This window comes from Knufia obscura (genome assembly GCF_036327395.1).
Source record: "Knufia obscura strain CCFEE 5817 isolate CBS 148926 chromosome Unknown scaffold_3, whole genome shotgun sequence".
Lineage (NCBI taxonomy): Eukaryota > Fungi > Ascomycota > Eurotiomycetes > Chaetothyriales > Trichomeriaceae > Knufia > Knufia obscura.
The window spans coordinates 559,134-571,738 of NW_027042689.1; the positions used below are offsets into that span (position 1 = coordinate 559,134).

The following is a 12,605-nucleotide window of genomic DNA, read 5'->3' on the forward strand; positions in this document are numbered from 1 at the left end:
TATCACTTTATTGCTTGTTCGTGTTATCTGTGCCTAGATGCTATTCAACAAGTTGGACGATAGTCTTCAGCCACACAGATCTCTTTTTCCCAACAACTACCCTGAACTCATACCCCTGGAACGTGCTCTTGTATCAGCACCTTATCCTCGCAACTACTTGTAATCAGCTCGCTTCTTCCGAGTCACACCCTTGTCATCGTAGTAGCGCTTGATGACATCCTTCATCATAGCCTTGGAGTCCGTGTGCTCGCAGCCGGCACGAAATTGTTGCTGCAAGAGATAATTCTTGGGTAGCCCACACTGAGCTTCGACTTCGTTCAGAAGCTGAGCGATTGCCCCACTGGGATCCTTGATGGTGTTGTCACCAAAGTACGCTTTGACTGCGTTGTACATGTAACGACGAAGATCTACCTCGTTGATGGAGATCTTGCCGTGCTTGATAGCGATGGGCGCCGTTGGTTGTGACTTGTTTGTCTTTGCAGCCTTGAACGCGGATGGTACTGCCTGGACAGCCTTCTGTTTGCTTGCGTTGCTATTATTGGCTTTCGGAGGTTCTTGCTGGCGGATTGGTAGAGCAACACCTTCTGCAGAACTGCCCGTAGATACTGAAGAAGAACTTGTATCACTGATGAACGCTTGAGCTCCGCTGAGGATTGGCTCGATCGTTGGAGCTGAGGCATACGCTTTGCTGTTGATGCCAAAAGCTGCTTGTTTGCCCTTTTTCGCCTTGCCGCCAAATGTCTGAGCTTTTACTCGGTTGAGAGCTGGACCATCGATTTGAGTGTATTCGAGATCTGATTGAGCTTCCAACACATCCGATGGCAGTATACTCTGTCCACCATCAGCACTGATTCTATACCTAACATTGAGCTTGAAATAGCCGTCTCGCAGCACGTCTGGTCGGCCACCCGTTTCACTCAAAACCGCGGTCGGGCAAAAGACGAGGGCCTCCCCGGTGGAGAGTTGCACAATCTTCTGAAACACCTCGTTGGTATCTGCATTGTCGCTGTGAGCGCCTGCTAGGTGTTGTCTCAGAGTGCTATACCACTGCGGAGAATTGAACCGATGGACGATTGAGACATTGCAAAGGTCTAGAAGCGCGCCAGAAACGGTTGGCTCTTGGGTGGCGATGACAACACGCGAGCTCAAATGACGTTGCTGTCTGATGATAGCAATGAGGTCCGTGGTTAGCTTTGTGGCCTCGGCTGAGGAGGTGAGAAATTTGTGAGCTTCATCGAGCGCAAAGATGCGAGGACTTGATCGCCAACCTCCCATGAACAATTTGAGACAGATTGAAAAGAGCGCACACGCGTCAGCTTCGTTGACGAATTGGTCGCTTAGGTCCACAATCGTGAGTGACCCCGGTTGTGGTTTCCAAGTATCGCTATGTACGGCAAACGTCTCAGGATCTTCTTGCTCCTCGTCAAGGAGCATGGAATTCAGCAGATTGAGTCGTAATTGAAGAGGAGCTATTTGACCTTCGGTCAGAGTCAGCTGGTCAAGTCGATTCATGAAGTCCTTGTAGTCGAAACCAGGCCTATTCTGGTTGTGCAGAGCCATATCTCGTAGGAGCTGTAGGGTGGCGCTGATATAGAGAGGCGCTGCAACGCCAGTATCCTGCACAGCCATGAGAGTCATAATGATGTCCGCCGAAAGTTGATTCTGCCTCAGGTAGAGTGGTACGACCTGAGGCTTCGGTCCGTCTCTTGGGAGGTTGGGTAGGTTCGTGTACTGTTTGCGCATGCGCTGTTCGCTAGTCGGGGCAACAAGAACTCGCACGGGAATGCCCGAGGAACAAAGATAAGCAGCTTCACACAGCTGACCACTGTCGAATGTGGAGAATTTGTCGTAGTGGAAGATCATGCCGGTCATTGGGGCCTTCAGATATCCAACAGGTGATTTTGCAAGAAGACTATTCTCCAGAAGACAGGAAAGCGTGTGGCTCTTGCCACTACCTTGAATACCACAAATAAATGCTGACCATGGTTCACTAGCATTGCTGAAGACTAGGTCATTTTCAGGCATGCCCTCAATGATGCTAGCAGTGGATGCCTCACCAAGAGCCCCAAGAAGTGCATATTTAGGATAGAGGTCTTCTTGTGAGCTGTTTCTGGAGGAGTCTGAGAAGTTGGTGTCTGACAGAGCAAGGATCTGGCCTGTAAACAGAGGCGCAACCTTGTACTTGTGCTTGTCGGCGATGTTCGAGGATTCTGAATCGCTTCCAGGGACGTTGCTCGGCTTGACGAAATTGAGACATCTCTTGAGATCTGGCTTTGCACAGTCATCGTGGTCAGAGTCAGTCTGGTCTTCTACCATGTCGTTCTCCATGTCGGGTTTTGATGTACGTGGTGAAGGAGCTTAGGTTATAAGTTAGCCTGAAGGAATTATTTTGTAGCAATTGACCGAAACAAGGCATTTCCAGCAAACAATGGACTTACTAGTAAAGGGCGATGGCATGGCCCCAAAGATACTGCTCCATGCCATAGGCTTCAAGACTGCCATAGTGACTACCAATTCGTCAATATAGACCTTTTGGCTGCGTTTGTCCTAGGCAATGTTAATGAAAGGATAGTAGGAGAACCCTACTCTGTCAGGACGCAGCATAGTTGCAGGTGTCAAAGAGAAGAGCGTGTAGTGAGTTCGGTAAATTGTAGTGCCACACGTTTTCATTATTGTTTTCCCTTAGAGAGTTGTCATAATTATGTCCTCGTCGCCCGACCATGCTTAGACAATTTTGTCTCGGCCACCCAGCAAGGAGCAAGCACCCGAGTAGTCTGGTGAGGCTGAACAATAAGCACATCCCGTCCTCTCGTCGTGATCATACTTGATAAGGGTCGAAGAAGATGGCAAGTGTTGCCAGACTCAACCTTGCGGCTGTGACAAGCTGCCCTGCCCGACCATTTTCATTGCCTTCTCTTTTGCCTTCTAGTCGGGACGTCAGACAGTTCGTAAAACTTCAAGAGAGACCGTGTGTATTTGTAGTGCTAGAAGCAGATTGAAATTGTTCTTCAGTGAAGGAAGTGATGAGCCGCAAGGCTGTCGATTGGCCTTCGAGGTGTTTCGGCCACGTTGACCAATCATAATTCACTCGATTTTGTCCTTCGTAAGATCCACGATCGACGCTAGTGAAGCATCCTACGTCTTTCAAGCGTTTCGATATCGCCCCTCTGTTCTTCGTGGTCGACGCTCATACAATCCTCGCATCCTCCGCAAGCGAGCGTCTCGTCGAGTTCAAGCCAACAACATGCTCGCACGACCATCGACCAAAGCCGCAGCTGGCGTCGCAGCGAAGGCGACACGAAGCTATGTCGCTCCGGTCTCCGCCACCAGCTGTCTGAGCTCACAATCAACCTCGAAACGATCCTACGCCACAGTACAAGACGCCGCACCTAAGCAAAGAACATATGGAGGTCTGAAGGACCAAGACAGGATATTTCAGAACCTCTACGGCCACCACGGCACCGATTTAGCAAGCGCAAAGAAATACGGTGACTGGCACAAGACAAAAGAAATAATAGGCAAGGGCCACGACTGGCTCATCAACGAAATCAAGGCATCCGGTCTTCGAGGAAGAGGAGGCGCAGGTTTCCCATCAGGCCTTAAATTCTCCTTCATGAACTTCAAGGGCTGGGAGAATGACAAGAAGCCACGGTACTTGGTTATTAACGCCGATGAGGGAGAGCCAGGAACATGCAAGGATCGAGAAATCATGCGAAAGGACCCTCACAAACTGGTTGAAGGTTGTCTGGTCGTCGGACGAGCCATGAACGCCACTGCTGCATACATCTACATCCGAGGCGAATTCTACCATGAGGCAACCGTCCTGCAAAGAGCTATCCAAGAGGCATACAAGGATGGCCTGATCGGAAAGAACGCATGCGGTTCAGGCTATGACTTTGATGTCTACCTCCACCGAGGAGCGGGCGCGTACGTCTGTGGTGAAGAAACATCTCTCATCGAATCACTCGAAGGCAAGGCCGGAAAGCCACGTCTGAAGCCCCCCTTCCCAGCTGCTGTCGGTCTCTTCGGTTGTCCATCAACAGTCACAAACGTTGAGACCGTCGCAGTCTGCCCCACAATCATGCGACGAGGAAGCAAGTGGTTCGCTAGCTTCGGTCGAGAGCGGAACCAAGGTACCAAACTCTACTCTATCTCAGGTCATGTCAACAACCCATGTACAGTCGAAGAAGAGATGTCAATTCCACTCCGAGAACTCATCGATCGACACTGTGGTGGCGTAAAGGGTGGATGGGAGAATCTACAAGCTGTCATCCCGGGTGGCTCATCAACGCCCATCCTACCAAAGAAGGTCTGCGACGACCAATTGATGGACTTCGATGCCCTGAAGGATAGCCAGTCTGGTTTCGGTACCGCCGCGGTCATTGTCATGGACAAGTCTGCAGATGTCGTCCGGATGATCTCTAGGTTATCAGCATTCTACAAGCACGAGTCGTGTGGCCAGTGCACGCCCTGCAGAGAGGGTAGCACGTGGGTTATGAAGATGATGGAGCGATTCGAGAAGGGTCAGGCGAGAGCCAGAGAGATTGATATGTTGCAGGAGTTGACCAAGCAGGTTGAGGGTCATACTATTTGTGGTAAGTACACACATCTTCCCGGTACATCCCGATCAATAGCTAACTTTCCCACAGCTCTAGGTGAAGCATTCGCCTGGCCAATCCAGGGCCTCATCCGACATTTCAGACCGGAACTCGAGAAGAGAGTACAGGAGTACAAGAGACAGACCGGTGCCGAGGCCCTAGCTGGAGGCTGGGAGCCAGGTTCCGGCAAGGAGGGTCTGTTGATTTCGCCAGGTCAGTAGGAAGGAGGTATGCTACAACCAAAATGTACAGCAGCGAGAGCATGACACAGGTGGTTCTTTTGTGCACATCAATATGGTACAGTACCGGCGTTGATCTATTTAGCGAAAGTTGTTCTTCGAATTGATATCATTCAATAAGCTTCAACGCCATCTCGTCTGTCTTGGCTTGCACGCTCTGAACTCACCTTCGTATCAGTCCGCGCAGTCCCAGTGAGTCCATCATCTCCATCTAGTAGTGTACGAGGACTCGCGATCGTCGTCCCCTCCAGCTCATGAATATGTGCTTCGCCACCCGACAGTTCTTGTGGGGGTGTCCCTTCACTAGCCTTCAGGTTGCTGGTTACATTCAGATTATCCGTGCCTTCAACATCCGTCTGTGTCTGCTCAGCGGGCTGCTCATTCGGGACACGCCTCCTTCCCGTCCTCTTCCTCCAAATGACCGCAAGCAGCACCAACCAAGCCGTAAACGCTATCGCTGCCACAGCTGACGCTCCAGCAATCACTGGGACGGAGGTCGAGGGGTTATCCTCTGCTTCGTCTCCCGAGTCTGGATCGTCCGAGGACGCAGCTGGCCCGGCGGTCATTGACGCCTGTTCAGACTTGGTCGATGGTGAACTGACGGAGACGGCATCCGCATATAGCGCCGACCACTGCTCTGGCCAGAGATACTTCGTTTCCGTCTGGTTCGCGATTGTGAAGCAGGAGTAGAAAGAGACGTCGGGGTCGGAGAAAGCGAATTTATTGCAGTTTTGGGTTATGCCGTAGCCGCTGTTAAGGTGGTGTTAGCTTCGAAGGACGAAGACTACTATCTAGTACTAATCAAGTTCACGTTCTTGACATACCACTGTACCAGATACGGATCATCCACTACCACATGCTGTGACTCGGCTGGTATGCAGGACGTGGCATAGATGCGTTGGTTCGTTGTGCCGATTTTGCGGCAGCCTATTTTGTTTCCGCCGGCGGTGGAGGTGAGGAAGGTCGTGTAGTCTGGTGTTTCGCAGTTGAGAGTGCTCGAGGGGTCTGGTCCGGGGGAGTACCCGATGATCTGGGGGGCGTAGACGGTCTGCGTTGTTGTGCTGGTTGAGCTTCGGGTGGGAATTGAGGCAGAGACTGGGTCGCCGACGATGATTGAAGAGGCGATGCTGCTGGATGTAATGGTTGGAGGGGTGCTCGACATGGTCAAGAGATGGGCATTAGTGTGTCGAGGTCAGAGCAACGTGTCGTTCAATGATCCTCGTCGCGGTCCCTTCAATGAGTCTGCTCAACTGGTAGTCACATCCTAACCACACTACCGTAGCTTCCTTACCGCCCAAAGGCCAGGATTTGCCTGTCGCTTGCGATAGTGTCCTCAGCCAAGTTTGATATATCTCACGAAGATGACGACTTTGCCGAACCACAGTGTGACGATGCACTTACCCGGAGGGGCACTCCATGCGAAGCATCCAAACAACAGAACGAGGAGAAACAGAGGCAGAACCACGAAAAACACAACTTCGAACTCCTCAATTTCTCAATATCAATACAACAAGCAACACCTATAATACATTACCGCTTCAACCACCAAATCCGAAAAGCTTCTTACCCTTCCCCAACCCACCAGTAACAGCACCGGTAGCCGCACTAGCACCACCACTCACAGCCTGCTGTCCCTGCGAAGCAACCTGCCCAGCAGTATCAACACCCTTCTTCCCAGCTTGCTGAGTCGCACTCGCACCAGAGCTCACAGCCTGTCCAGCTGCGTCTGCGCCCTTCTTTCCAGCTTCTTGAGGAACGCTCGCCACTTTCTTCGCACCGTCAGTCGCTGCGCTTGCACCACTGCTAACGGCTTGTTGGCCCTGGGAAGCAGCTTGTCCCGCTGCATCGACACCTTTCTGTCCGGCCTGCTGAGGGGCGTTTGCTGCCTTTTTCGCGGTATCGGTTGCTGTGTTTGCTGCGGAGCCTACCGCTTGTTGGCCTTGTGAAGCAGCTTGACCTGCCGTGTCTACACCCTTCTGAGCAGCTGCCTGGGGTGCACCCGCCGCCTTCTTCGCAGTATCAGTTGCAGCGCTGGCACCACCACTGACAGCCTGTTGACCCTGAGAAGCAACCTGTCCAGCAGCGTTCATACCCTTCTGCCCAAGCTCTTGTGGCTTTTTGGCAGCGTCAGTCGCTGTATTCGCAGCAGAGCCTACCGCTTGCTGTCCTTGTGAGGCAGCCTGTCCCGCTGCATCGACACCTTTCTTCCCAGCCTCCTGAGGCACACTCGCCACCTTCTTCGCTGAGTCAGAGCCAGGCACATTCTCCGCAATATTTGGCAGATTATCCGTAGCGCCTTTCGCTCCAGACTGCACTCGCTGCAAGGGAGACTTCGTGCCTGCACCAGAATCACTGGCTTTCCTCGAACCAAGTTTCGGAGGTGGTGACTTCGCCGCACCGGCATTCGAGCTACCTTTGCGCTCTAGTTTGGGCGGCTTTGGACGGGAGTCGTCCTTTTCCTTTGTTTGTGAGCTGTCCTTTCTGTCTAGCTTTGGTGCCGAGGGTTTCCGTTCAGACGCAGCAGGTTTCTCCTTCTCCTGCTTCTGCGAGGAGGATCGCCAGGAGGGTACGGATGGCAGATAGGAGGCAGCATAGCTGGTGTAGGACTGCTTTGGCCCTTCCTTCTTGCCTTCGTCCTCTTTTGTACCGGGCACGAGACCTTTTCCGAGCTCTGTCGCCTTCTTGGCTCCCGAATCGACTGTGTCTACCGCTTTGCTGCCGCCCTTACCTGCATTGTCGGCGACATTGCCGGTGATGCCGGTTGCTTTGTCAGTCGTGTTTGAAACGGTGGTGCCTACTGCACCGGTGACTTTGCCGAGCGTCTGAGTCACGCCTGGGTCGTTCTCGACGATCTTATCGACGCCAGGAGCTTCTTTAAGTTGCTTGGTAGCTGGGTTGTCCTGTAGATTTGCGGTGTTCTTTAGCGTTGTCCCGACCGTGTCTGTGGCGGTATTTGTGGCATTCTTTGCAGCTTCTCCTGCGTCTTTCGTTGCCTTGGCTGGTTTCGAAGAGGTATCTTTCTTCTTCGAGTAACCTGGAATGTTCGGCATGCTTGGCATAGATGGCATACTATGAGGCAAGTACGATGCTGCTCGCGAGGTGTAACTTTCCGTTGCATCGCTCTTCACTTTTTCTGGGTCAGCTTTGGGGGTGCCTCCCGTAGCTCCACTGCTACTCATGTAGGGGATGTTCGGTAGCGCTGCGTAGACACGTGCCACTGCATTGCGGGCGTCTTCAACAGTATCGCCTGCAGCTGCACCAACAGATGATGGATCTTGCATCGCTTTCTGCAGATTGCTGGCGATCTTATCAGCATCTTTCGTGTTTGGAGCTCGTGGTGTGTACCACCATTCGATGACTCTTGAGACTAGTGACTTCTCTGTCTTGTCTTTGACTTGCTTCTCGAGCTCACTGGCCTCGTCCTCTGCCTCGGCATTCTCGTCAACTTTGCCGTCTTTTTTGTAGGATTCTTGTCGCATGATTCTGTTTCTCTGAGCTTGGAGTGAATTCTTCTTTTCCTTTTCGATCATCTTCTTGAGTGTTTCTTGCTCTTCTTCCACGGCTTGCATGTCGATGTCCTCGAAGCCAATTTTCTTGAGGATGCCGCCGACGAGGAATCGATAACGCAAGTGGCCATCGACATCCTCGCTAGCATCCACGTTCTCAACTCCCGGAAGGCCTTCGACAGGCTGTAGACCTGCAACACCATATTGTATGGATGAGGTTCGGTACATGAAACCGAGAATATAGTCATTGGTGGAGTAGACGTTGACAAGTCTGCCAGCGACCGCACTCCTTACGACTCGCCAGTCGCTGGTGTCGGAAGGAGTGGGTGCACCAATAAGGATCGCGTTCTCCACCAGGTTGAAAGCGCGCCTCTTTGCGAGAGTCTGCAAGCACACGTAGATCGCTCTTGCTCCAAGTGAGTAGCCGATCAGGGTGACTGGACGCTCGCCTTGCGCACGATTAATAAGGACATCCGCGAGCACCTCGCCAACCTTTTCTGCTCTTGCTTTCGCAACACTGAATGGATTGTCGAGAACCCGAGCGACCTTCAGTAGACCCATCGGCCACATTGCAGCCATCAAATCAGCAAACACCGTCTGCTGAATGAGCTCCTTCTGCGCATAGCCCCAGGCCGCACTTTGAACCATTCCGTCCATAGCATTTCCGAGGTTGAGGAGGGCTTCAAGCTCATATTTCAACGCAAAGACTTCGGCTCCAGACCCAAGTACTCTCCACGGCTTGAGCACCTCTTCCTTCTCCGTCAACCAGCCCGAGAGGCAAATCGTCACTCTGAGCTTATGGTCATGCTCACTGGCCTGTTTCGCTCCGTCGCTCGGATCTTCGCTCGTTTTTTGGTTCGAGTGCACTGGGAGGAACTCAAAGTCCTGGATTTCTCGCGCGTACTGATCCATCATTTGTCCTGTCATTCGACCACCGTATGCTCCAAACAGACTGCCTACGAGCAACGAGGAGGACGCCACTGAGCCAAGGTAGCCTGCAGCAGCGGTCGTCCCGAGGCCGAGCCCAGATGCAACACTGCCTATCCCGGATGCCAACAGAGGAGCCGCAAATCCGCCAGCCACGCCAATGATGGCTGCTCCGGCTATCGCAGCGTACCTGACTCTCTTCTGTCTGCTGTCCTTGTCGTCTTCATTCTTCTTCTTCGTCTCCTCGGTAGCCGATAATTCTTTGGCATTCTCCAGGAGACCCTTAGCTGTCACATATTCGTCCTGCTCGAATGTCTTCAGCGATAGTTTTAAGCTAGATGCCAAATTGAGCAGTAGCACTCGCGAAGCAGCGTTGTAGTGCTCAAGGGATAGCAAGAGTAGGAGGATTGAATGCAGAACCAATGTTCGTTGATCCATCGGCAGCTTTGTCAATGGCGTCTTAGTTGGTGGAAACAGGTCTTTGAATTTCAAATTTGTGCTTTTCTTTGGTGTTTCTGTGATTTTGCCGACTGTGGTTGGTGCGTTGGGTCGAGAGTGAGATGACTTGGATTTCTCGAGCTGTTCTTTGGCCGTACTCTCGCTGTTTACAACCTTGCCAACTCGCTGGATGACCTGCTCACGCCACTCGTCGTAAGCTTTCAACGCGTTTTTCTTTAAGTTCTTCATCTTGGGCGTATCGAGGTCTTTCTCGAACTCTGCTTTCAATTTCTTCTGCTTCTCATTCTTGTCGAGATCGGCCTTTGGATCGGCGCTCATCATCTTTTCGTCGTCAGTCATACCCTCCTTCTGAAGCAAATCTTGATCAAGTCCCGCTGTCGCATCAAAATTGTCGACGATTAATTTTCTCATCGACTCTGTGATGTCGGCTATTAGTAGTGTCAAGTCTGCTCTTTGCGACTTGTCAAGAACAGTGGTGAGGTCTTCGCCATCCTTCTTCTCTGCTTTTGAGGTTGGCTTCTTCTCTTCTCCAGCCTCTTCTTCCGTGTTAGAAGCCGACTGCTTCTCTTCTCCATCCTTCTTCTTCTCGGACTCAGAAGACGACTGCTTCTCTTCTACATCCTTCTTCTCGGGCTTAGATGATGACTGCTTCTCTTCACTACCCTTCTGGGGCGTAGAACCCGACTTCTTCTCTTCAGTGCCTTTCTCGTCAGACTTAGAAGTTGATTGCTTCTCTTCACCGCCCTTCTTTTGAAGCTTGGGAGGCGACTTCTTGCTTTCAGTACCCTTCTTCTCAAGCTTGGGAGGTGACTTTTTACTTTCGGTACCCTTCTTGTCGGGCTTAGAAGCTGACTGCTTCTCAACCATGATAGCTTCGTGTCGTGAATTGGTCTTTTATTGACCTCTAGATTAATAGCTTAGGTACGACAAGCAAGCATCGATTACATACGAGCAGCTCAGGTCGATGGGATGGGGCGTGGACGTGTGGCGGTGCTGGGAGTTGAAGCTCGTACATATGTTGGAAGCTCTGCTTCTGACGTAACTGGAACACGAAATTGAAGACTTGCAGGGGGGACCCTTGTCAGCACAAAATATCCTGGTTTCCTGCTTCCATGACACGATCAGCCAAATTTGCACAGAACAGACTCACGAAATCCAAGCAAGATATTGTTTGAGCATGTGGTAACGTTTCTTGTCATTTCTCATTGGACCCATAAGGGCGTCAAGTCATTTCTATATGCCCTCAACGCGGGTGTTCGAAGGCTGTCTATATTTTGGTCACTGCTGTGTCCTTACAGGATCGTGCCGAAGCTGTATGAGTTAGTCAAGGATCAAACAGCAGTCCTAAAGTGCTTACCCAAAGGTTTGTTTGATACTGCGAACGTAGTATCCCTCCCAATTGCGCTGCACGACATCTTCCTGACCAACAGGTACACCCGTCCAAGAGACGCGCATGTTTGTGACCTGGTCAACGTCATTCTGGTCGAAGGTTATCTCTTGTGTACTGTAGTGACCTTCTGGCCACTGTGCTAAGCGCCATTTTTGTACGACTTGTTTCGGCTCGTCAAGCTTCACAAATTCTCCAGTAACGTTGCCGTCGAATATAGCGAACTTGCCGCCCACGGTCGCACCGTCGAACTGCTTCGGTGCAGCACGAGTGAAAGCAGCTATCCTCTGGGGGTCGGTAAACGTCTTGAAGAGTTCTTCTGCGGTAGTTCGGAACTCGTCCGTGGCGGTAACCGTTGTAGTGTTCACCGAGGAGTTTCCAGAAGAAGTAGTCTTGCTCGTGTTGTTGGCCAGCGGTGTTCTCTCCCTCTGAGGGTGCCATGTGGGTGTTGCAAAGCCACTTGCCGGGTTTGAACCACTGGCATGCTGAAGATCTTTGCCGTGCTCTGCAATCAATGCTGGGGCTAACTTCTGAAAGATTTCGCGCAGCTGAGGTACGATTTTCGACTTTACCAGGTCTTTGACAGGTTGTTTCTCTTTTGTCTCCGAGTAAATGTCTATCTCGAACTAGGGCAACGAGTTAGGTACCGCTCAAAAATAGGCCGGTAGGGTTGAGAACGTACAACGTACTCGTCAGGTTCGGTATCGTAAGCGCATTCTGGTACTTTGATGCTTCCCGAAACATCCGCGCCCTCTTTGTTCTTGCCTGCAGTTTGTCAGCTCTTATCCGTACAGACTGTGTAGCTGCGCTGCTCACCCTCATATTCAAGGCGTAACGAGACATCGAAGATGGTGATGACTTTGCCCTTTCGCTGGCTCACGTCTACGTCGCCGTCCATAGAAGTGAGTTTGGTAATCTTTGCTGATATTCCATCTTCATCGGCGGACACGTCCTTGACCTGGTTGTCGAGGTAGTCTTTTGCCCATGGTCCTACATCCTTATTCACCCAGTGCCAATTGTTCGGGTTGTGTAGGACCATGGTTGCAGATCGACTGACGCAGAATCGTGAGTGGTCTTCGAGGCTGTCTACTACTTACAGGTCAGCATGTGTACCTTGCGTAGCTGCGAAATAATTCCGTGGTGAAGTTTCATCAGATCTTTAGTCTTGCGACCGCAGAGGCTGATCATCAAGGACGTTTGAGTACAAAATCATGTCCATATGACTGGTGCCTAGCATAATATTCTTCATGTGAAACGTGCTTGCCTTGATCAGCACTTACCTCTGATATGTGTGAACTTGGGGCAGTGACTACGCAGTAGCGAGCGAGCATGACTGCGCACTGGTAGAGTTAACGAAATGATTGGGACCTTCCACTTGCGCAGGTCGACGGAATATTCTCGATGCCAAGCCAGGCAAGTCCCGCCTGAAACTCTAAGGCATCACAGGCATGAAGGCTCGGAAGGAAGCCAGCCCTGCTACAGTAGTTTC

At 51.5% G+C, this 12,605-nt stretch overlaps 5 protein-coding genes across 5 annotated transcripts; 1 reads left to right on the plus strand and 4 right to left on the minus strand.

The window, feature by feature from the left end:
• Positions 1-153: 153 nt before the first annotated feature.
• Positions 154-2,502, minus strand: PMZ80_003277 (uncharacterized protein; the record flags this gene model as incomplete). The annotated part of the gene is made up of 2 exons (XM_064871706.1): positions 154-2,357; positions 2,439-2,502. The coding sequence occupies 2 exons, from the start codon at positions 2,500-2,502 to the stop codon at positions 154-156; spliced, it is 2,268 nt and encodes a 755-aa protein (XP_064732086.1).
• Positions 2,503-3,244: 742 nt separating this feature from the next.
• NDH51 (NADH dehydrogenase [ubiquinone] flavoprotein 1, mitochondrial) lies at positions 3,245-4,819 on the plus strand (the record flags this gene model as incomplete). The annotated part of the gene is made up of 2 exons (XM_064871707.1): positions 3,245-4,595; positions 4,650-4,819. The coding sequence occupies 2 exons, from the start codon at positions 3,245-3,247 to the stop codon at positions 4,817-4,819; spliced, it is 1,521 nt and encodes a 506-aa protein (XP_064732087.1).
• A 131-nt stretch (positions 4,820-4,950) lies between these two features.
• Positions 4,951-5,999, minus strand: PMZ80_003279 (uncharacterized protein; the record flags this gene model as incomplete). Its single annotated transcript, XM_064871708.1, has 2 exons — positions 4,951-5,587; positions 5,662-5,999. The coding sequence occupies 2 exons, from the start codon at positions 5,997-5,999 to the stop codon at positions 4,951-4,953; spliced, it is 975 nt and encodes a 324-aa protein (XP_064732088.1).
• A 376-nt stretch (positions 6,000-6,375) lies between these two features.
• Positions 6,376-10,596, minus strand: PMZ80_003280 (uncharacterized protein; the record flags this gene model as incomplete). Its single annotated transcript, XM_064871709.1, has 1 exon — positions 6,376-10,596. One exon carries the CDS (start codon positions 10,594-10,596, stop codon positions 6,376-6,378), a length of 4,221 nt encoding a protein of 1,406 aa, XP_064732089.1.
• A 486-nt stretch (positions 10,597-11,082) lies between these two features.
• Positions 11,083-12,155, minus strand: AHA1 (Co-chaperone; the record flags this gene model as incomplete). The annotated part of the gene is made up of 3 exons (XM_064871710.1): positions 11,083-11,742; positions 11,799-11,881; positions 11,933-12,155. 3 exons carry the CDS (start codon positions 12,153-12,155, stop codon positions 11,083-11,085), a joined length of 966 nt encoding a protein of 321 aa, XP_064732090.1.
• Positions 12,156-12,605: the final 450 nt, after the last annotated feature.